This window comes from Vulpes lagopus, chromosome 13 (assembly GCF_018345385.1).
Source record: "Vulpes lagopus strain Blue_001 chromosome 13, ASM1834538v1, whole genome shotgun sequence".
NCBI classification, from domain to species: domain Eukaryota; kingdom Metazoa; phylum Chordata; class Mammalia; order Carnivora; family Canidae; genus Vulpes; species Vulpes lagopus.
Window position 1 is genome coordinate 25,599,767 of NC_054836.1, and position 25,249 is coordinate 25,625,015.

The 25,249-nt window shown below is 37.7% G+C and overlaps 1 protein-coding gene and 1 pseudogene across 6 annotated transcripts in view; both read left to right on the top strand.

The window, feature by feature from the left end:
* The first annotated feature begins 176 nt into the window (after positions 1–176).
* PHF14 (PHD finger protein 14) overlaps positions 177–25,249 on the top strand; it is a 236,322-nt gene continuing 211,249 nt past the window's right edge. For 3 of the 6 annotated variants that reach the window (XM_041728062.1, XM_041728064.1, XM_041728067.1), the window contains exons 1-4: positions 177–312; positions 13,576–13,635; positions 14,961–15,071; positions 22,812–23,590. In XM_041728062.1, coding sequence (XP_041583996.1) covers positions 13,614–13,635; positions 14,961–15,071; positions 22,812–23,590 — 912 coding nt within the window. In that variant the 5' untranslated portion in view covers positions 177–312; positions 13,576–13,613. Of the gene's footprint in view, positions 313–13,575; positions 13,636–13,978; positions 14,474–14,960; positions 15,072–22,811; positions 23,591–25,249 lie in introns of those variants that run through there. The other 3 variants (XM_041728065.1, XM_041728066.1, XM_041728063.1) reach the window with 2 other exon arrangements.
* LOC121475048 lies at positions 10,843–11,652 on the top strand (annotated as a pseudogene).

A 25,249-nucleotide genomic window follows, 5' to 3' on the forward strand; every position in this document is an offset into this window, starting at 1 on the left:
GGCGTTCCAGTCCCGAGCGCAACATTCTCATTCCTGCGCTACAGATGCTGCTGACCAGGGGATTTCCGCGTCGAAACTAGAACGCCTTGACTGACCAGACAGGCACTTCCTCGGAAACACACGCGTTGAGGCATGGGGTGGGCGGGGTCTTCTTGGGAGGTCCCCGCCAGCCGGTCCGCGCGCCAAGGCGCTGGGGGCGCGCGTGCGGGCCGCGAGCCTGAGGGCGCTGACGGGCGCTGAGGGAGCTGCGCGGCGCCTGCGGCCGCTGGGCGTCAAGCCCCTGGAGAGCCGGTCGCGTCTCTCGCTGCTAAGGTCAGCCCCTGCGGTTTAAGCAGACTGCAGCTGCTTCCTGTCTCCCACTGTCGCTTCTTACGGGCAGAAGTGAAAAACTAGTAAATGACTTGAAGACGGCAGCAGCCCTCTCAGACGTAATCTCTGAATCCCCAGGTCCTGGCTCTGGATTGAATGTTCAATGGCATACCCCGATGTCCTGTCCCAGGACCCTAAACTGCATCCTTAAAATGTGTTCTGAGTGGTCCTGTCCCCACACATATCTTTTCTAGTACTCTAACACGATTTTCATTTATCTCTTGTTGATTTTTTTTTTTTTTAAGATTTATTCACGAAAGACACAGAAAGAGGCGCAGAGACGTTGGCAGAGGGAGAAGCAGGCGTTTCGCAGGTGCCCGATGGAGGGACTTGATCCGGTGACCGGGGATCACACCCTGAGAGAGAGGCAGAGACACAGGTAGAGCGAGAAGCAGGCTCCATGTAGGGAGCCCGACGTGGGACTCCATCCCGGGTCTCCAGGATCACGCCCTGAGCTAGGGGCAGATGTTCAACCGCTGAGCCACCCAGGTGTCCCTCTGTTGTGGTTGTTTTTTTATTCTGAAAGTCGTAACATGGGACAGACAGGCTTTTGTGGTAACATGGGGACAATCTGAACCCTCTCGAATCTATGTAGTTGAGAAACTAGTGGTAGTGTGACAGTCTGAAACTGAAGATACCCTTTTGAAGAGGTGTTGGAGGGTCTGGTATGGTTGGGACTTGAAGAGGGAGAACACGGTGGGGGATCAGATCTGCTGGTCCAGTGACCGCTTTCACATCAAGGGTTTTATGCTGAGAGCACTGGAAAGTTATGAAAAAAAAAAAAAAAGAAAGAAAGAAAAAAGAAAAGTTGCTGTGATTGTAAATGATTGCTCTATGTATGAAGAATGGATCAGAGGACATAAGCATGAAAGGGGAGGGACTGGTCAAGGGCCACCGCAGTGGTCCTTGAGAGGGATAATAGTAGCTTGGACCACTGTGGGCAACGAACGTGATGATGTAAAAAGGATTACAGAGATTGGTTGAATGGGAGAAAGCGAGGAGAAGCAGCCCAGGATAATTTCAGAGGTTGTTTTGGCCTGCTGCTTTTATGTAGATGTCAATTACTGAGATGAGAAGCAATAGAGAATGATGGATATGTATCTATGTAAAATACAAGTATATTGGGACGCCTGGGTGGCTCAGCGGTTGAGCATCTGCCCCTGGCCCAGGGTGTGATCCTGGAGACCCAGGATCAAGTCCCACGTCAAGCTCCCTGCACGGAGCCTGCTTCTCCCTCTCCTCCCTCTCTCTCTCTCTCTCTCTCTCTCTCTGTCATGAATAAATAAATATCTTTAAAATAAAAATACAGATATATCTCTGTAGGGCAGACAAGAAATCTAGATTAGAAAAATATATTTAGTTCTCGGCTTATTGATGGGAAATGAAGGCATATGACTGAATGAGACTACTTAGGAAGAGAAGTAGAAGGTAGTAAGAGAGACAAAGGACATGGAAGTGAGGAATTCCAACGTGATGTTTGGGAGAGGAGATAAGGCCAGCAAAAAAAAAAAACCACAAAAAAAGATAAGTGGCAATTATTAAGATGATATGTATGAAGTTTAGGAAGACTTGGGTCTTGAATTCATTAGTCTGGCATGAAGTGCCTACTCAGCACCAAGCACTGTTCTAATTTGGGAGGAAGCAATGAATGCAAACATTGTTCTATCCTCATGGAGATTACAGGAGAGTTAGGAAGACAAACCATAAATAAACAATTAAGATAAATTTAGATGGTGGGACATCGGGTGGCTCAGCGGTTAAACATCTGCCTTTGGCCCAGGGCCTGATCCTGGAGTCCCAGGACTGAGTCCCACATCGGGCTCCCTGCATGGAGCCTGCTTCTCCCTTTGCCTGTGTCTCTGCCTCTCTCTCTCTCTGTCCCTCATGAACAAATAAATAAAATCTTTAAAAAAAAAAAAAAAAAAAGACAACCTTAGACGGTGATAAACCAATAAAATATGACAATAAGAGAGAAGGACATGCGGGAGTAGAGGAAAGTAGGTTACTTAAGTGAGAATAGACAAGGAAGTTCCCTCTGAGGTGGTGATCATTACCTATCATATTATTGTATTTAGATATTATGGCTAAATTTCAAATATCTAATTAATATCGAATATCTAAATAAATTAAGGTTACCACACTTAAATAAGGAGGTAACCTGGTGACAATATGGTTGAAAAATGTTCCAATTCTCAAGAGAAATTGTTTTGAAATTAAAAAAATAAAAGAAAACCCAAGAACAGTGTGGCAAGCCACATCAAAGAGGAGAAGAAAATGAGATCAAAGAGGTTGTAAAGGACTCTGACATTAACTCTATAGATGATGATGAGGAGGAATGTGGCTCTATTTTTAGAAATCACAAAAATCATGGAAAATACTTAAAAGTAAACACAGAAACCTAATAGCAGTGAATGTAGGTGGATTTTCAGCAAAGAAATTAGGAGGAAGACTTCTCCTTGTAATATTTTATTTTTGTTTTTGATGATAACAGGTGATAATAAAATAAGTAAATAGGTGTACAGGAATACCCCTTTAAGAAAGTAAAATCAAATGGCATACTTTTTGGGCATTGACCTAGTTTCTAGCAGTAACAGTAATATAGGTAGTCCATTTATGCCTTTGGGAATATTAACAAAGCAGGGTTGCAGAATATAAATTTCATTAAATATTTTGAATATTAACCAAAATGTCAAATTATAAAAGATTGAATTATGCATATTAAAGTTAGGAGAAAGAGTCTGTGACCTATATTTTAGGCAGGGATTGGAAGAATAGAAGAGGCAATCAAGGAAAAGAAGTCATAATAGAAGATACATATTGTAAAAATACATTTTAGCAGGCAGCCCTGGTGGCTCAGCAGTTTAGCACCATCTTCGGCCTAGGGCATGATGCTGGAGACCTGGGATCGAGTCCCATGTCAGGCTCCCTGCATAGAGCCTGTTTCTCCCTCTGCCTCTATCTCTCTGTGTCTCTCATGAATAAATAAATAAAATTTTTTAAAAACTACATTTTAGCTTTAGAAGTAGTTTTGGTATGTGTGTGTGGTAGATTATATTATATACAAATATCTGTTGCCTGTTCCTAGAGGGGGATATTAGTCATTTGCCTCCAGGTCAGGCTTGATTGATAAGATGACTTGCTCTACTAGCAAATGAGATGTGAAACATAACTTGTGTCATGCACAAACAGAAGCTTTAAGAGCCAGTATGTGCCATGTTCTTTCTTTACTCTTTGCCACAAGATCAGCAATGTTGTGGATAGAGGTTTGGGTGTCAGGGTGAAACTTACTTTGAGCAAAGACATTGCTGACCTATAATGAATGTATATTGAGAATGAGAAATAAACCTTTATTGCTTCACGTCACCAAATTTAAGAGTATTTTGTTACTGTAGCCTAATTTAGCCTACTAAATAAAGAATTTGGCACTGAAAGTGTTTTGGTATATAATAAAAATCCTAAAATATCTAGTATTGGATTCAGGTTCCAACAACAAGTAACAAGGTAACTGTTACAGGCAGCTGGAAGGATAGCAATTATATTATACTGTGCTGCAGCATTTGATGAAATTGTTCGCAATTAATTGGAAGGCAGTTAATGTCTCATAAATTCATAGGTTTCAGTGAAATGGTAGGCAAAGGGTATGTTAGAGGGATGTGTCCATTACTATCGGCAACAGTTGACAAGGTAATACAATAAAGAGATGGGCTCAGGAAATAATTGGTCAGCTTACAAGCTTCAATGACAGAGAATGGAGCATCTAGAAATTTAGAGACTTGCAGAGTTAGAAAATCTGGCTGATACTTATCTTCAGCTGTATAAGATAAAACTAAGACTGATGTTTAGTCAAAAAGGTCAATTAAAATCTCAAGATAATGACCCAATCAAGAATGTAGCCATCACACCTTTATTCAAACATCTCAATAAACTAAGGTGTGTCAGTAAATTCTCTCAACTGAACAACTTGAAATTCTGGACAAAGAGATAAGGGTGTAGCTCTCTCACCAAAGCCTGACAGGATCAAAGTGACGGAAATTAAACCTAGAGAAAGGAGGTGTGACTAAAAATAAATGTGAGTATAGCCACTGGTATCAAATAAAAGAGAAATAGACAAAGTACTGTTAAAAACAAAACAAAACCCATCAGCTTTGGTTAAAGACATTGTGACTAATTGAGATGTGAAATGACACCTGGACTCCCAGTGTTCTGGAGATGAAAAGCAGGTTTGAGAGATGTACTCCTCTTCCAAGAATGGCCTATTCTCTAATGTCTCCTTTATTTTTTTTTTAAGATTTTATTTTATTATTTATTCATGAGAGACACACAGAGAGAGGCAGAGACAGGCAGAAGGAGAAGCAGGCTCCACGCAGGGAGCCCAACATGGGACTTGATCCCTGGTCTACAGGATCAGGCCCTGGGATGAAGGCGACGCCAAACCGCTGAGCCACTGGGGGGCCCTCTAATGTCTCCTTTAGATGGTACTAAAACAAAGCTTCCTGAAGGGTGAGACAGGAGCCACAGAGAAGAGTAGACTGGAACTAACCTCCAAACTGCAAAATCAGGACCTACTCAAGGAATATTCCACACTTTCAGTCAATAGCAACTTCTGCTTTGTGAGATTTCAGGACCAGGGTGTGCCTCCTATTCTTTCTTTTCTTTGAATAGGATCACTCATGGTGGTTATACAGCCCCTGTTCCATCATTGTATTTTGTATGTTGTGGGGTATTTCATAGGTCTCCAAATTAAGAGAAGACATACCCAGAACAGAGACTACAGCAACACTCATAGATTATGGGCTTTAAGCTGGGAATAATGACTGTAGGATTTTTTAGATAATTTCCCTTGGTGAGGAGGGTGAAAGAGGAAAAGAGAAAGATCTGAATGACTGTAATCAGAAGGGCCATCAGAAGTGGTAAATTGTCTTTTGTTCAAAATATTTAATGTCCTTACTGGGAAAAGATTGTCTTTGATCTCCCTGTTGATAAGTTTTGTCAGATGACTTGATTAGGGCAATAAATGCAAAAGTAAAAATACTGGCAAAACAGGAAGAAATAAGACTTTGGGGCCTATGAAGAACTTAATGAGGATTATGACCTTTGTAGAATGATCAGGCCAAAAGAGAGGAAGATTTATATTCCATATGGATGAAATAACCTGAATAAGGCAGAAGAAATAAAACTTCATAGTGTAAGTACATAATATGTATAAGAGATTGAGGTGAATTCAGTGTTAGAAGCTTTGGTTCCATAGGGAAGGGTTATAGAAAATGAAACAGAATAGGTTAATCCAGATTTTCAAGAATTTTAGATTTGTAACTTGATCCTTTAGGTAGTGAAGATTCATAAAGGCTTTGTATCTAAACACAGGATACAAATGTTTGTGTCTTATAATTTTTGGAAAATTAAACCATGCACCTATATCTTCAAAATAGAATTTATTTTAGAATAGCTATATTTTATTCTTCGTCTATGCTATTTATTATCTCAAAATTTCTATCTTCTCTATGAATCCATTCATTAAACATATATTAAACACATAAAAACAACTACAAGCCATATTATCTCAATAAATGAATTGGAACTATTTTTTACTATTTCACTCTGAGACTTGTGCCCTCTAGATTTCTTTCTTGTTCCTTTGTTTGATTTAATTTTGTGAATAATTTTAAAAATACAAAATGTATAAATAATAGTTGTCTAAATTAAATGTAAGTTCTGTGAATAGCTCTAAAAAAGCCTAAGCAGTATATTAATAGCACCGCCCAAAAGGATTTCTCTTGCAGAGTTTCTCTGAAAATTCAAGCCTAGAAAATGCTGGAAGGTATGTGCTTATGTGTTATTAATGTGACAGTAAAGAAGTGACTTCTTTAGAGAGGAATAATTTGATAAGTGAGCCATGGAATATGATAATATCAATGCAAATTGAAGGCAGAATCTTATAGTTTTTACTCTGTTTGCATTTAGGCATTTAATTATTTTTCTAGCAGATAAATTGACAACTGTAGTTGTTTTTCTGATAACACAAATTATACCTTCACCTGTTAATGAAGATTCTGCAGCTATCCTTAATCTAAAAATAAATATGTTCCTCCATTAGTATTATGGTTATTTAGCATAAACTGTATTTAATTATAACATTTCTATTAGAAAAATGAAAACATATTTTGGTCTGTGAAAGTTTACTTTCACCATTGTCAATCTCAAAGCTTCATATATTGTCATTAGTTTAAATTAAATACCTGAAGAACTTTATGTACAATATTCAATGAACACAATATTCAATGAACACTAAAAAGTAAAGAAACTCTAACAATGTATTTATGTTTGTATGTATGTATTAAAGATTTATTTATTGGAGGGGATCCCTGGGTGGCTCAGCGGTTTGGCACCTGCCTTTGGCCCAGGGCTTGATCCTGGAGTCCTGGAATCGAGTCTCACATCGGGCTCCTTGCATGGAGCCTGCTTCTCCCTCTGCCTGTGTCCCTGCCTCCCTCCCTCAATCTCTCTCTCTCTCTCTGTGTGTCTCTCATGAATAAATGGATAAAATCTTTTAAAAAATAAAGATTTATTTATTTGTGAGAGAACGAGAGTGAGAGAGCACATGAGCACAAAAGTGGGTGGAGGCATAGAGGGAGAAGGAGAGAATCTGAAGCAGACTCCTGACTGAGTATGGAGCCCGACCAGGGCTGGATTCCACAACCCTGAGATCGTGACCTGAGCTGAAATCAAGAGTCTGACATTTAACTGACTGAGCCACCTAGGTGCCCCAAAACTCTTATAATTTAAAATAGTGACACTTATTTTCACTGAAACTTTCTGCTTAAACATTTTAGCAAAACTGCATATTTACAATTTTTGGAAAATTAAACCATACACCTAGATCTTCAAATTAGAAATTTTTTTAAATAGCTATGTTCTATTCTTCTTCTATTGTTATTTATTATTTCTGAAATTTCTATCTTCTCTATGAATCCATTCATTCATTCATTCAACATATATTAAGTGCCCACTATCTATTGCTCCTCATACTGAGTGTTTAGGATAAGAAGAATAGCACATTGCTGTCTTTCTTCAACATCTTCAGGTCTAACGGGACCAGGAATATAATTATTACAAAGCTTTATGACAAATGCTACAATAGACACTGATATAAGACTTAGGTTACTGGATATATAGTGTCTAACCAAGATCAAGAATATAAATTCATCTTTGGAAATGTTACATCTGGGATACCTCTGAAATATCCAATTAGAGGTGTTCTGAAGGATGGAAGAAACATCACTCTTCAACCCAAGAGAGAAGTTTGGTCTCGAGGTACAATTTAAAATAAAAGAGGATATAGGAGACAGGTATTGGGAACTAATGAGCTTCTCCATGAAAAATGTGTGTGAAGGGAAGTATAATGAGAAGAGGGTTAATGCTAAAACCCTAGAGAACTTGAACAAAATGGGGACCAGGCCAGGAGGGAGGAGTCAGAATAGCAAAGTTAGATCAAGTCAGAAATGGAGGCAGATAAATAATATTTTATATCAGGGTTTAGCCCGAGAAACAGAACTTCTAGGAAATATACACACATAATAAGGAATTTATTATAAGGAATTAACGTTATGCAATTGCGAGAGCAGTATCTTATTGCAGTCTGGAGTCAACAGGGGAGGCAATCAGTAAGGGAAGCGGAACATGAAGTGCAGAAGCAGAGATACATTAGAAGGATAGGTGGAACTTATGAGGACAGAAACTCCCAGAGAGAGACTCTGTTCTTTGTCCCAGAATTAGATATAAACCTAGTTCAGGAATATAGAAACTGAAGGAGGAATTTGACAAGAAAAGGAAAACTAGGAGATGACCTAGGGGAGTCTCCTGCATTCCAGACATACTCCTCCTTCCCTTCATTGAGTTGTATCCCAATTTCCCCTTGCTAGTCAAAATCAACCACCCAAGCTAATAGAGTAATGGAGTTTTCTTCTCTTGCAATTATGACTTCTAGACCAGCAAAGCCACAGTTGCAGGGATAGTTAGTCGTAATTTTACTAGTGGATCAAAGAGAACCCCTTCCAAATTTTCTTTCACTACTGTCCTTCTGGGTCAATCCAGAGTGGGAGTATAGTGCTACAGCTCTCTACTTTGGAACATTGTTGGCATTTTATACAGAACCATCTGTAGACCAGGCTCAAATGTCTTTCTTAGTTAATTGGTCATAGGCAATGCTCTATACCATAGGTGTAGGTGGGTTGAGAGGGGAGTATAGAACATGGGTATGCAACTTACACTTTCAGGATCTGCTCAAATCCATCTGATAATGGTTTCTATTTGGTGATGCAGTGCATACTCAATCTTATAGCTTTGTTGGTCAGATAAGCCCTAGTTCATGATAGATAACTGAGATAGCATGATAATTTGCTTCCAGTACCAGCAGATCTACTAAGTTATACATCTCAGTTGAAGAACAATTTGCATGGAAGCCTAAACCTGTTGCAGGACCCAGTCCAAAACTAGCAGCTTTTCAGGTTGCTCAGCAAATGGATCACACAGATGAGGTAAACGTTACCTCCAAAATCTAAGGAGGCTCACATAATGGAAAGCATTGTTGTGATAAGCTGAGCCAAATGCAGTAATCTGTCCGTCACTTTGAAAGAGCTATGTTGACATGTCCCAGACCACTGGAACTCTAGAAATTTCACTGAGGTGACAGAAAACTAATTTTTGGTCAGATTTACTTCTCACCATCTGGCCTATATTTATCTTACCTACATCCTAAGAGGTTGTTATTTCTTCTTACTAGTTCCAATCAACATGATACCATCAATGTAACTGACCAACATGAATTTCTGTGGAATAAAGAGATATATCTAGGACACTGTAATAGGGCTGCAGAGTTGATGTATCCATGAGGTAAGAGAGTCAAAGTGTATTACTTATCTACAGAAAGCAAACTACTTTTGTTGGTCTTTAATAACAGCTAAAGACATGAAGAGCATTCACTAGTCCAAAATTAAGGTGCCAGCAGATTTGGTCATTAGATTTAGAACAATGTTAGGGAGTTTGCTTATGATTTGTCACTTAAAAATCTGATGGATTAAAAAAGAACAGAAGGTATCACTTACGCATTTTTGTTTGTTTGAAAGCTCCTCTGTAGCTTTTGAGTTGATGACATGAAACCTGTCTCTAACTAACCTTATTTGTCTCTGTAACATCCAATATTGTACATTTTATGATGTTGCTCCACTGATGCTGTCTTTGCCCATCTGCTTTGCTTTCTTGGGACTTGCCCCTTGTGAAACACAGCTCCTTTTATGCATTTTTCAGTGCATATGAATGACTGCTATTCACATGCACAGAGAAATAATTAAATAGCTTGTCTGAGAGATCTGTCTAATAAACTGCTACTATAGCAAATGTTGAAGTACTTACCTTTCACTTTTATCTTTTCTTCATATACAATAAAAACTGATAACATTTCACAGTGTCATGTAAATTTTTTTAAAAAGCTTTGTTATTACTATGTGAATGAATGGTGAAAACACTGTTCTTGAAAAAAGAATCCAGACACATGAGATCACACATTTTTTATTCCATTTATATGAAATATCTAGAATAGGCAAATCCATAGAGATGGAAATTAAATTAGTGATTGCCAGGGCTAGGAATAGGGGAAATTAGGAGTAACTGCTAATGAGTACAAGGTTTCTTTCTGGAGTAAGTAAATATTCTAGAATTAGTGGTAATTGGTGTACAACTTTTGAATATGCTAAAAACTGCTGAATTTTACACCATGAAAGGGTGAGTTTTATGGTATGTGAATTATATCTCAATAAAGCTGTTATAAAAACTCAGCCCTGGGATTCCTGGGTGGCTCAGAAGTTGAGTGTCTGCCTTCAGCCCAGGGTGTGATCTTGGAGACCCGGAATCGAGTCCCACATCCAGCTCCCTGCATGGAGCCTGCTTCTCTCTCTGCCTGTGTCTCTGCCTCTCTCTCTCTCTCTGTGTGTCTCTCATGAATAAATAAATAAAATCTTTAAAAATAAATAAATAAAATAAAAACTCAGCCCTGATTAAGCACCTTTTTAATTTTCTAATTTTTTAAAGGTTTATTTATTTATTTTAGAGAGAGAGAGTGCAGAGCAGTGGGGGAGAGGGGCAAAGGGAGAGGAAGAAAATCTCAAGCGGACTTACCCCACTGGGGTCAATCTCTGATGGCAGATCACGACTTGAGCCAAAACCAGTAGTTAGATGATTAATGGGCCGAGCTACCCAAGGCGCTCCAAGTACCTTTTTTAAAAAAGGTAATCTTGTTATATCTAGAGAGATGATTGACTGGCTAAGGTACATAGATGAGATGATAATTTATTTTCATGATACTCTTTTGTGCATTTAAAATTTTATACTATGTATACATACTAGCTATGATAAATTAATTTAAAATCCTTTCAATATTATTATTTGTTAAATATGTTGAAAGTTTTTATTCATGTAATACTAGAATAGATCCTTGCTGCCTAAATCCTGGAAGAAAATCCTATAGTCAGTACATTTTACATAATTTGAAAAGGATGATTATCAATGAACCCTTTATTACAAAACATTGAAGGGCTTTTAGAAGTTCCTAGACATCCAAAGTTGCAGTTAAGAATTCTGATTCAACCTGTGGTTCAGAAGAGGTTTGATTTCCCTGAGGGCAGTGTAGAGCTTTTAACTGGGAAGGTGGCCACAAGAAGTCTGTGTGCTATTAGTGGGGCAAAGTCTCTCTGTTACAAACTCCTAGGAGGCCTTGCTGTGCAGAGGGCTTGCTATAGTGTGCTGTGGTTCATCATGAAGAGTGGGGCCAAAGGCTATGAGGTCTTGGTATCTAGGAAACTCCAAGGACAGAGGGCTAAATCCATGATGTTGGTGCATGTTCTGATGATTCACAGTGGGGACCCTATTAACTTTTATGTTGACACTGCTTTGTACCATATGCTGCTCAGATAGGGTGTGCTGGGCATCAAAGGGAAGATCCTGCTTCCTTGGGGCCCAAGTGGTAAGATTAGTTCTAAAAAGCCCCTGTCTAATCCTATGAGCACTGTGGAAGCCAAAGATGAGATATTGCTTACCACCCCCATCTTGGAACAGAAGGATGATATGGCCTTCTGCTCTGGGCCAGATATAGCCAGAACAGCCTGCTATGTTGCAGCTAGTACTCTCAGCATAACAGAGTCTCCATGGCAGCTGGATCTGGAGTCTGGATTTTGCTCTGTAAAGACCTTTAATAAAACCTTTGAAGAAAAAAAAAAGACAATCTATTTCTAGGAATTTCTCTTATAGAAACTTAGATGCTAGCTTTTGGAGTATCCATTTCCCTTTTAGATAATTCCGCATAATTCCTCTCAATGAATCTAGGAAGAGAGTAGACTGTCCGGTTTTCTAACTTCAGAAGTAAGACAATCCTTAGCATGCTTCATGTTTAAAGTAGATTGAAAATTAAGTTCTCAAAGTAGAGCTGGCCAAATAATTAAGTTGCTAGGTTTTTAACTGGAGGAGTAACAGGTCTGAAAAGCCAGTGAGGAGTATTAAGGATCAGATACCACCTCTGGATCTAGAGAAAATGACTTGTGGGAGGCTGAGTGGCCTCCAGCTGAGAGGGCTATAGGGTAACTTTCCATTTTAGACAAGGAGATACGTGAATGATCATTGAAAAGGGAAAGGGTTTACAGAGTAGGTTTTAAAATTTTGGGATGTAAGTTTTCACAGCACTGTGGAAAGGTTTGAGGGGGCACAAAGCAGTGGTAGTTTGGGTCACAGAACTAGAGATTCTTAGAGATTGGAGGAGTTAGTGTACATTTTTAGGAGGGATAAGGAACACAGAAAGAAGAGATTGCAATATAAATTGTGTAACTACTGTTATGGTGGAATGTCCTGGGGCATTAGAAGTGGCCCAGCTTTTGGGGTATCTAATTAGCCAAGCTTTCCTAGCCCTGAGCATTTGCACATGATCTTTCCTTGGTCCGGAACACTCATAGTTCCTTTTCTCCCCTTCCAGGGCAGTTCAGACTATGATTGGCTCCATTAACTTTCTCCAGGAAGCTTACCCTGAGCTCCTTCTCTTCTCTTAGCCTGTGTACTCTTTCTCTGGTAGCTTGTTTCACAATATACAGCAATTGTTTGACCAGTTTGTATCCTTACCTGTATTTTAAGTTCTGGAAGGGAAAAGACAGCTGTCTTGCAGATGGTTCAGCCTCTATGTAATCATTCTATAAATTATACTACTCTGTAGTAAATATTTACTTTTTTTTTTTCAAATTTGAGAAGATTCATTCCAGTTTACAAAATAATTCAACGTGTTTCTTTAGAGTAAGCTCCAATATTTAGTTATATGATTTGACTCCTACACATTTATTTTCCCACGTCACAAATGCTGCCACTCCATGTTTATGTGTGGAATAAACTAATGAACTCAATCAACTTCATCCAAATCTTTCTCTGTCCTTGATGCATAAATTTTTAAGAAGTGTTAGTACTAGTCAGATCCTAACATTTTAATATTATTTAAAAATATTTAACCTGTACATAAATAAATGTGGTGTTTGAAACTTGTTGAATGACTGCTTTATCCAGCTGTACATACTGACCTGAGTTTTTATGGGTTTAAAAATCCATCTTAAATATAAAAAATAGTGAAAGGGAATAAAGGAGAAAGGAGAAAAAATAAGTGGGAAATATCAGAAAGGGAGACAGTACATGAAAGACTCCTAACTCTGGGAAACGAACTAGGGGTGGTTGTAGGGGAGGTGGGGGTGGGTGGGGGTGACTGGGTGGCGGGCACTGAGGGGGGCACTTGACGGGATGAGCACTGGGTGTTATTCTGTATGTTGACAAATTGAACACCAATAAAAAATAAATTTATTAAAAAAATAAAAATCCATCTTAAAAAATATTTTCTCGAAGTGGATGCAAGGCATTATTTCACATTCACGTGGACACACATCTTAGGTAATAAATATGCGATATACTGGTGAAATGGAGTATTTTCTCCCAGAGGTATTCTTTGTCTTAGTAAAATTAAACACTTTATTTATGTGGAATGACTGCCCACAGTACACTCGTAATAACACTTAATATAAAAAAAAATTAATGCTTTTCGCCCCACTGTTAGTTGTGATTTTTTTTTTTCAGTTGTGATTTTCAAAGCGGCAACCAAAGTCTAATGCGATTCTCACATTTTCTCTCTTTCAGGAAATAAAATATTCGCACGTACCAGGATATTTAAAGCGATGCAACTTATAGAAGCAGCAGGTAGAGTGTTGTCGGTATTATTTATGTTTTTGGTAGTAACTTAAGCTAGCAACGTCCCTCTGTGTAAAGCGTGCTAGGAGGAACTCCTTAAGAAACGAAAACCTGGAGCAAGCCCGGGCCTCCCACGGGTTTGGGGGGGGAGCCTCGGGCGCGGGTGGGAAGAGCCGCTCAGCCCGGGAGAGCTCCCTGCGGCCGCTCCTCGGCTCCGCCTCGGCTCCGTTCGGCTCCGCTCGGCTCCCGCTCGGCTCTGTTCGGCTCCTCCCGCCGGAGAGACCGAGGGCGGCGGCGAGTCCGGCGCACGCGCGCACGCGCGCACGCCCCTTGCTGTTCTCACGGCCGCGCTCTACCTTGTGTTTTCACTTCCTTCTCCTCAGAGCTGTATCCGGGTCGTTGCTTTCTCTATTGTCTCAGGCAAACGGCCTCGGACTTTGCAAATTCTGGGTCTTTCGTGGCTTCGGGTGCAGGCTAATAAAGTTTTTCTTTCTTTTATTTATTTATTTATTATTATTATTATCATTTTTTTTTTCTAACAGTTTTAACGAAGGACACTAACTCCCCAGGGCTGCCGGGGCCTGGGGGCGCCTCTGGCAGGGGAGCGCCGTGGGAAGGGGCGCGAGCGGCCGGGGCCGGTTCGGCGAGGATTAGGGGGCGGGGTGGGGGGGCGGGAGGGGGTCTCAAGGCTGCGGTAGACTCGCCCGGGCCCGGTCGGCGGCGCCGCCGACGTTAAGTAGCATCTTTCGGATCGGTTTCCGCGGTTTCAGCCCCGACCTCAGCGCTGCCTGGGCTCTCGCAGCCTCTCCCTAGGCGTCCTCCCAACGACCACCTCACGGATTCCTTAGTAAGTGTGTCGGAGGCCTCCGCCGGGAGAAAGGTGCATTTCAGCCCTTGTAGAAGTCCGGGCCTGTGGGAGCAGGGGAGGGTGGAGGGCGGCGCGGGGCTCTGCCGGGAGCCGGACCTTCCGGGGGCGCTTCCCTTCCTCGGTCCGCAGGAACGAGCGAGGCTGCTTCTACTTCCTGGGCTCCGGTGGACTGTCCCCGCGTCTAAGTGAGGGATCGTGAACGAGGGGCAGACACCCATCAGGATGTCGGGGGGGGCGGGGGTCACCTTAGATTCTGGCCGGCCTGGTGTCGCCTTTGCCACGCCCCAGCCCCGACCCACGGGGGCCGCTGGCCAGCCCCCCCAAGCTCCCTGCACCTCTTGCTGAGCACTGAATCAGACAAAGATTCCCTGCACGGGGTCCTCTGCCCCCCACCCCCCCAGCATCACGGCTGTCCTCTGTGCTGGGCGTGATTAGTAATGACGATGTGATGTCTTTCTCTTAACAGTGGATCGCAGCTCCAAGAGGAGGCAGGTGAAGCCTTTGGCAGCTTCTCTGCTAGAAGCTCTCGATTATGATAGTTCAGATGACAGTGATTTTAAAGTTGGAGATGCCTCAGGTAAATGTTTCCTTTTCTTCTTCCCTTTTCCCAGCTTTCTGGAAGTTGGGCTTATTTTCAGACTTTCTTTCTTTCTTTTTTTTTTTTTTAAATGGGTTTCGATGAAAATGCCAATTGAAAAAGTTAAAGCACATACACTTCCTTTAGTTTGTCCATTTGATTTCCCACATTTCCCCAAGATCCTTTCGCTAGTGATCTCTAAGATCACTAGATCCCATCATTGCTTCTGTATTTTATATGGATTCTCCGATAATTTCGCAGGCAGAAAAGAACATCTACTACAGATACCAAAGCGTTTTTTTCCACCTCCTCAAAGACCTATTGATGCTTACTTCATGGATAGAGGGTAAAAAATAGATATCTCGAAGTCATTTAATATCCTGAGGGTAATGTGAGCTATGAACAGCTCAGAAGCAGGGTTCTTTATTCAGATCACTTGGCATTCTCTGAGGGGAGTTTTGCCTTTTTGCCTATTATTAGCTCCCTTACCAGAATAAAATTGACCAGAGCAATAAGTTATACTTTGTGGTATGTGTTGGGCTTTGTGGATTGGGCCTCTCAAAAATCTCTAAAGTACAAAGATAGATGTTTGCTCATTTTATTTTGTGATTTTTAAAAGCAATACACTTTTTTTTTAAAAGGTCATATGTTTACATTGTACAAGGTTGGGAAACAGAAAAATATAGTTTTCCATGGTATCTTCCGTCTGTTGTACTTCATATATCTAGATATACATATATGTATAATTTTAATTGGAGGAATCTGAGAAATGCATACAAATTGTGTTTAAATATTTTATGTGAAAAATACTAATACATGAACTATAAAATTACTTAGAGTTTTGTCCCTTTCTGATGGAAATTTATAAATTTTTTTTTTTTTTTTTTTTTTTTTTTTTTATGATAGTCACAGATTGAGAAAGAGAGGCAGAGACACAGGCGGAGGGAGAAGCAGGCTCCATGCACCGGGAGCCTGATGTGGGATTCGATCCCGGGTCTCCAGGATCGCGCCCTGGGCCAAAGGCAGGCGCCAAACCGCTGCGCCACCCAGGGATCCCTGGAAATTTAAATAAAAAGAGAAATTAAAGCCTTTTCAGTTTCATCCCTTTAATAATGTTAAAGTATTCATTCCTCCAGAGAGTTTTCTATGTTTAGTCATCATATTAGCTCTCCTTTCCTCTGGTTTTTCTTTTTTCTTTTCTTTTTTTTTTAACTCCTGTTAGAGATGGTAGACGATGAAATTAGGTTGTGTTGTTTCTGTTATTAGTTTAAATAGTATCAACAAGTATAATTTGCATGGTGATTTACTGAGAACTTTTTATTTCCATAATCTCATTTAACTTTTATAATAGCTTAGTGAAGGAGATAATATTTTACAGATAACAGGGGACTGGGTTTAAAGAACTTGCATGAAGTCACTTAGGCCATAATGGATGTGATCCATGTCTTTTGACTCCAAAATTTAACCATCTTTTTGCTGCTTAGATCCTAAAAGTAAATTAATGTAATCTTAAACTGAAACTACTTGGTTGTTGTGACTAATGAGGTCACTCCCAACAATCAAAAATTAAGTTTATCTTGATTAATCATCTTTTAACCTTTGCTTCTCAGCTACTTTCTCTCCTCTTTAGTCAATTCACTGATGTTTGGTACTTCCAAAGAAAGGAAAGAAAGGGAAAGGAAAGGAGGTAAAATCCAAAACTATTTAAGTTCTCTTGGTGAGAATCTTGGTAGTTAATATTTTGGTGAGAATGTGGTTTTGGTCAAGATTAACTGTGGCAAGTTTTTGGGTTTCAGAAGTTATGACTTATTTGAATACCATTATGCAAAACTCAGACTAAGTATTCCATATTTTTTTCTTCTGTGACAATAAATCCTGACTTTGTAGATTTTTTTTCTTTTGTTTATTGAGATGTAGTCATTCACAGGTATCACTTCTTTTTACAAAGGTCAAAGCTTCTAATGATGCAAACTGCTTTCTCAAGATAATTTTTGGTATGAAGCTAAGTAGAAATTCCTGATTTTATTAAATCTTAATCAGAGTTAATGGGAATTATCAGTTGTATGTGAAAACTGACAGGATGAGTTTTGTTATGCTGATAATTTTTAAAGAAATCTCTCCAAAGTACTAAAAAATGCATACTTTCTATTCTCTCTTGTCATCATATCTAATCTGTTCTATTTATAATTTACTTCCTTGGCCCCTGTGCAGTTCTTGTTATGCTACTATAAAGGAGATTATAGTAGAAAATGATTTTGTTTAAAATAGTAGAAATTGAATCCTATTTTCCCTTCTTGGTTAAGATTCATTGGTGGCCCCCATAGTTAACATGGTGGCTTACTCTTGATTACCAGTGTTTCCTGTTTGAATCCTTTCTTTGCCTGAGGTAGTTGGACTCTTACAGGAGATAAAACAGATTTATCACTGGTTTTCAGTCAAGTCAGAGTTGTGGAATCCCAACCCTACATATGAATAGATTAAACTGGAGGTGGAGAAATGGCACTAGCTGTATCATCAGTCTGATCAAAGCCTCTTTCAAAACTGTCTAAAGATGACTTCTTGAATGAACTACTAACTCCTTTAGAACTTGATGTTAAAATGATTAGATTGGTTGGCCTTAATTTGTAACAGAGTTTTGTGCATCACTTCTCTTCATTTTGAAATTAGAAATTATGACTACAAAGCTTCTTATTTCTGTTTGTCTTTAAGAATATAGATAATTCTGAGAGATTATATTCAACACATTTGCAGATAAACATAATTTTATTCATGTGTTTTTCAGGTAATAGAAAAAGGTAAATATTGCTCAAAAAATGACCTGTCAGTAAAATTTTTAAGTGATCATTGATGGTTAATAACTATAGGCCTCTGCCTTTAGAAGAATATAAACTGAAAATAGATCTTTTGTTTTATCTTTAGTCAGGATTAATTAAATTTCTCATTTTTTGATTGTGGACATGGTATAACCGTATTAGAATTGTGGTGATAACCACCAGAAGAACCGTATTTGGAAATGTTAAATTGAACCACATGAAATTACCAATTTAAGATTATTGGCAGTTTCTTTGGCAGTTTCATTGTTTGATCTAGTTAAAGTGGTTATATTTGAGATTTGGTCCTAGAATTGGGGTTAGATTACATTTAGTTATCTGATATATAAATGGAATATTTTTCAAGATGAGTGCATGTATTGCTTTTATTAAATAAGACAAAATAGCAGTGCTGTGCCCCCTCTAACCTGCTGGCCAAAGTAAGATGATTAACTTTAGATCTTGAGTCTTAGTTTAGATAGGCCAGATTGCTAGAAAATTAACTAGAAGAGTCAGGATGACACTTTGGTAGTATTTTGTACTTAATCTAATTTTGGCTAAGTGGATCAAGATATAGTCATAGATCTGTAGTTTTGTTTAAAAGTACTTTGTTGGATATCATGGTAAATTCACAAAGAGATGTGATAATATTGGAAAAATTAAATAAATAAAATAACAATACAAGGCATGATTGATTATTTGTGTAGTTCAAGTCAAGGAATAGTCACTTTAGACTGGATTTATCTAGAACATTTCATTGAGGAGGTAAGTTGAACTAGGAACTAAAAAAGAAGCAGTCTAGGTGAGGGAAACATTAAGTTTAGAAGTGTAGGGGCTGGTAAATATCATTTATATTTGGGAATCAGGAATGAGTAAAAGAATAAAAGAGATTCTCCTGGGCAAGTATAATGAGGTCAGGTTAAGGCCTTTTATTGCTAGACCAGGGTTTCCCAATCTTGGCACTATTGGCATTTGGTGTTCTATAATTCTTTGTATTGGAGGCTTGTCCTGTTTACTGTACAACGTATAGCAACATCTGTTTTCTACTTACTAAATGCCATTAGCATCTTCCCTTTCTGTCCCCCACCATGGCAACCATTTGTTGTCTAAACATTGCCAATGTTCTCTGTGGGACAGAATTCAAAATTGTTCTTACTTGAGAATCACTGATCTGGATTCATTCAGAAAATGATAAATGACACAGTTGGAACTAGAGATGATGAGTAGAGGATAAGTTGTGTTGATTGATTAGCTTTTATAAAAAGAGAAAATACAGGATTAGTCAAAAATGGCCGCAAAGTGATAACTGAAGAAACCAGTAGATTGGTGATCTCTTATGTATTGTGTATATTTATAAATACTGATTGCTATTGTACCAGATCAATGAAAAGAATAGTTAATTAAGGCCGGTGAACAAAGGTGATCCTTTACATTGCAAAGCTAAAATAAAACTGAATTAAATCATACCAATTTTATCGTTTAATATTTATGAGGAAAACTTAAACATTGAAAATTGTGAAGGAATTCTTAAAGATTATTTTTTTAATTCTGTATTGATAAAAAATTCCTTAACTTCTGTTAGTTGAAATAGCTATTGCTTGGAGAGATTTTGACATATTGTATATTTGAGAAAAGTTACCTTTAATTTAACTGAATAGAAAGGAGGGATTTCAATTTTAAAGGTTTTTTTTTTTTTTTTTCTGAAAAAAATTTTATTGTAGAGTTAGAATTACTTCTTTTTTTTTTTTTTTTAGAATTCTCTTTTAATGCTAAGAAGCATCTGACTTATTTAAAGTATCTGACTTATTTCTCTAGTCTATTACTACCTTTTTTTTAAAAAAAGATTTAAGAGTGCTGGATTTAGAACATGATACAGAGTCATTGTTTGATTTTGTAATAGACATTTTTCTTTGCAGCCTACAAAAATAGAATTATAGACAGCAAAAGACTCTGAGTTTTTCATTGTAATTTTTGTCAAGCTATGCTTGTACCTAATATTGTTTATTTCCATTCTTCAAGTGCATATATACCAAAAGAAATGATGACTAATCAGATGAAGAAGTTATTTTTCAGAAATCAAGGACAGATAAAATTTGATATATTCCTGATGCCTGAAGTTGGAGTATGGATAATGTATTATATTTGGAGAAGGAAGGGTTGGGTAAGCTACTAGGATTTGGATTTGTGGAAAAATCTCAGATTCATCTAATAATAAAATTAACAGATGTAAAGCATTTGAATCTTTTTTCTTTTCAAATTGCTTTCTATCCAGACATGATTACAAAATAAAAACAATCAAGGTATCAATTTCCCCATGCTTTTTTTTTTTAAAAAAAAAGATTTTTTTTTTTTTTTTGAGAGAGAGTGCTTGTATATGAATCAGAGGAGGGGCAGAGGAAGAGGGAGAGAAAATATCAAGTAGACTCCCCACTGAGGGCAGAGTCCTATTTGGGCTCGATTCCATGATCCATGAGATCATGAACCGAGCCTAAATCACCAGTTGATTACTTAACTGACTGAGCCACCCAGACAACCCCCTTAATATTTTTAAAAATAATTGGCTTTGGCAACAGCAACCAAAACAAAAATCATAAAAATGCTTAACATTACGTAAAATTTACCAAGTAATAGCAAAGTTGGATTGGTCTCAGTTTTGATTAGGTACCCACATTTGTGCCCCAGTTAATCTTGCTTTTGTATCTACTGTTGTTTTTATTGGTAAAAATTATTAGGAATACTTTTTAGGTACTTTAAAAAACTATCTCTCTTAATTTTGGCCATCTCTTTTAATTATGGCATTGCTTGCAAAATATTTCAATCTTCTGTAGTCAGTGTGCACAGAGACTGTTTTTTTGCCTAGAAGTGTTTGGTCACCTTGGCTTGCTATTTTTAAAATTCTTATCTAAAAATGTCTATTATTATTATTATTATTATTATTATTATTATTATTATTTATTATATTACCAGAAATAGTTTCTTGGTAGGTTGGATTTAATTATGAGTGGCATTTTTAAAAATCATAATTTTCTTAATGGTTTGTAGAACTATTGGACTGAAAAGAAGTACCTGGTTGTGGGTCATAGTGAATTCACACTCTTTGAAATTCAAGAAGCATACAAATCCAAATGTGTTTCCTGAGTTTGGTACCTACTTGTTTGATGGTAAAACCTAACTGGAAATGATAGTTTATTTGTAGTGTTTCCTTATCATACTTGTAAATATTTATACTTTTCACTGCAGAAATGTGTTTGAGTATAGAATAAATAGTGCCTTAGACCTCACTGGAAATTTTAGTGTAATATATTGTGTATGCACCATGCTACCCTTCTAAAATCTGAAAAAAAATCAAAATTCTGAAAGCTATCTGGCTCTAGAAGTTTCAAGTAAGGGATTGTTGACCTATATGATATTGCTCGTGTCCTATGTAAGATGTGTGGGATTAGAGTGTTTTTTCATAGCAATTTTGAATAAGCTGTGGGTCCCTGCATGATAATCTTGAGATTGATAATTATTTTATAGGGCCAGTCAATATCTATTGTATGTTAATTTTATTTTTTTTGTGTGTGATTTGACTTGGAGGATTTTTTTTTTTTTTAATCAGCCATTTGTAAAGGATTTCTAGGACATTTTGGATAACCAGATACTAATTACAACTTTCTTTACTTTTTTTTTTCTTTTAACTTTATTTACTTTTAATGTCCATTGAATTATAGTGGCTAAGGCTGGTTGAATTAACAGAAATTAAAATGGTGTGGGAACACATACTTTTTCTCACCATTTTAATATTACCCTTTTCTTAATTATGGGCCCAAAAAATGTATCACCCTACAGATTTTATTATTATTATTTTTTCCTACAGATTTTACTATAAGTGTTGGCTGTGACCTGTGACTAGTTGTTTCTTACTTCTTCCAGCTCCCCTTCTATTTTTCTCCTCCCCTTTATTTCAGATTTTAGATTTTTATTTATTTGATTAGGTGTAAAGAGGATCAGAAAGCTGCTGAATAGTGTTGGGCCAAGATGGCCTGGGCTGCCTGACGCAGGAATGGGAAAAACTTGCTAGAAAGCTTGTAGTTCTGCACAAACTCTTTAATATTCTAAGCCTGTCTTTTTAGCGACTACTGTGGTTGCTCATTTCCAAGATGGATTAGTTTTTTAAAATAATTATTAATTTCTTTCATTCTAGGGGGCTGTCTTAATTACTGCCTAGAAGTTTTGAAAGTTTAGGTGGCTCTTACTGATATGAACAGTATCCTTGTCAGCAGGAAAATTGGCAGCTGCTCTTGTAACTTCCATTTATTGTGCTACTGCTCCTGTCTCCTTTCACCTATGAACTTGGTACTCCTAAAATTGATTGGTATGTTAGGGATGTTGACTATCATAAATACCTGTGCTCATTTTTTTTTTTTTTTTGTTTGGGCAAAGAGTGAAATAAATGAGACCAAGTTTTTTTGGGCCACAATTTTCTTGTTCTGAATGTGACTCAATGCTTGTAAGTTAATTCAGTTTATGAATTGAAGATGCAAAAGAAGAAGAATTTGGTCTGTATTGTATCATTAAGTTAAAAAATCAGATGCCCAATTTCAAAAGAAGCACCTTTACTTTTAGAAAAAATAATTGCTTCTAGGGTACCAAACATAGCATGAGCTATATGACACGAAATAGTACTCTTCTTTTTAAAGCATATTTTAATTTAGAGTTACATATATTCATCTTCATTAGTGTTATACTGAATTAGAACCATTATGCCAACTTCATTGATTTATTATTTAATCAGGTTGGGAATGTCTACCATTCTTTGACTTAAATTTGTTTATATTGTTTTGCAAGTTACTCACAAATTTTGGTGGTTTCATTTGTGTCAGCGTTGTGTGTGTGTGTGTGTATGTATATACATATGTGTGGTTTTTTTTTCTCATATTTTCAACAGATTCTGAAGGGAGTGGTAATGGAAGTGAAGATCCTTCAAAGGACAGTGGAGAAGGTTCCTGTAGTGACTCTGAAGAAAATATTTTAGAAGAAGAACTGAATGAAGATATTAAAGTAAAAGAAGAACAACTTAAAAATTCTGCAGAAGAAGAAATACTGTCATCAGAAAAACAGTTAATTAAAATGGAAAAGAAGGAGGAAGAAGATAATGGAGAAAGACCTAGAAAGAAAAAGGAGAAAGAAAAAGAGAAAGAAAAGGAGAAGGAGAAGGAGAGAGAAGATAAAGAAAAAGCAACAGTATCTGATAATGTGGCTGCTTCTGCTGCTTCCACCACACCAGCCACAAGTCCTCCTGGTGTTAACACATCTCCTTCAGTCCCCACTACAACAACCACTGCAGAGGAACAAGTAAGTGAGCCAAAAAAGTGGAACCTTCGTCGAAATCGACCACTTTTGGATTTTGTATCCATGGAAGAGCTGAATGATATGGATGACTATGACAGTGAAGATGACAATGATTGGCGACCTACTGTAGTAAAGAGAAAGGGAAGATCTGCATCTCAGAAAGAAGGAAGTGATGGAGACAATGAGGATGATGAGGATGAAGGAAGTGGGAGTGATGAGGATGAGAATGATGAAGGCAATGATGAAGATCATAGCAGCCCTGCCAGTGAAGGGGGTTGCAAGAAGAAGAAGAGTAAAGTTCTTAGCAGAAACAGTGCTGATGATGAGGAACTGACCAATGATAGCCTGACACTATCTCAAAGCAAGAGTAATGAGGTAGATCAACCCAATTTTTATGATATCTGTCTGTCTGGGGAAAAGGGAATTCTTCTCTAAACCATTCTACTCGTTATATTAAGTAGCTTCCTTGAAATCCTATTTATAGACAGCTGTGGGAGTGAATGAGCACCCTAAGTGTAACATTTATTCATTTGGTCAACCAGCCTTTGTTGAGTATCTACTATTTGTCACCGTCCTCAAGGAGCTCACAATCACCGCCCTCAAGGAACTTACAGTCTTTATAATTAGAGAAATGTTTTTATATCCAGAGACTAGGGTTATGATAGTTTTCCTTTTCCCTCTCTGTCCTCTCACCCCATTCTTCGTAGGACTGCTGAATGGTTCTGAGTGGATTATGAAAACAGAGGTCACCTTTATTTCAACTTAGGCATGTCCATATCCACATGAAAATTTAGACTTCTACTTTTTAGAGCAGGACAAAAACAGCTTAATGATTGCGTCAGACTTTTAGAGATTCATTTTAAGGTTAATTCCTTAACCAGTTGTAGCACTCATCATCTGAATAGTCACCAAGTCTTTGCTTTAGATGTATGGGAGTAAATATGAACTATATGTTTACATATATTTAGTGAATAAGTTCTCTCTACAAAGAAATGAAAAAGAAAAATCAAACACTCCTATCATAAGACAAACATTTTTGTCCTAAAACTACAGTAATGACTCAGTTCTTCCACTTGAAGTTCTACTACCGAAAGTTAGGTTTATCCTTTGGGCCCAAGATGCAACATTCAAGATTCTTCAGTCAAACACATTTGTGTCTCTTTGTCTGTGTGTTTATGTATATGTTTTTCTTCAAAAGCAAGATTGAGTTGTCATCTTACATGTAGATGTACCTGTTACATCAACATGTAGAACTATAATAATTAAGTCTGTTATTTCTGTTAATACATTTATTGTCACAAAATTCACTTCTTTTGCAAGCACTTATTTTTTGTTTTTTCATATCATCACAATAGGTTAAACCGGTAGATTTTCCTTCTGTGCTTTATTCTTTTACCTTCTACTTACAAGTTTTGCGTAGGAATGATTACCTATTTTAAGTAAGTTTCATTTAAAAACTTGGTGATTTTTTACTTTCCAAAATAATAAGTAACAGGATGTGAGGGGGGGTTATATGTTAGATTGATGAAGCAGCAGGTTGTATTTTAAATTATAAACATTGGTCAACTTCTAGGTTATCCACTTTTATGTGAAGAATGTTGTCTGCCTCCAGTGCTATCCTAATTCTTTAGGTAATGGGAAATTGTCATTTGGAATATAATATAGTATTTATAATGCTGTAAAACAAATAGTTTCATATTCCCAGGAGCAATTTAGGGAAATAGAAATATGGAAAATTCAGTTCATATTTGATTGAGGCTTGTATCCAGCTTATTTTATAGTATTTAATACTCAGTCTGTCTACTGAATAAGTTTACCTGTTGGTAGCATTATCTTCTTCATTTTTATTAGCCTGACATTCACAAAAGTAGGCTGTCTAATGATAGAGGCAGAGTTAGATCTCTGTTATGGTGTGGGGAATACTTACATATGTTTAGAAATTTGCCAGGTAAAATGTATACATTATCCATTTGTTAATAATGTGTAATGCGTAACGTATTGCTTAAGAGGTTGTAGGCTGTCCTTTGAGTTGCA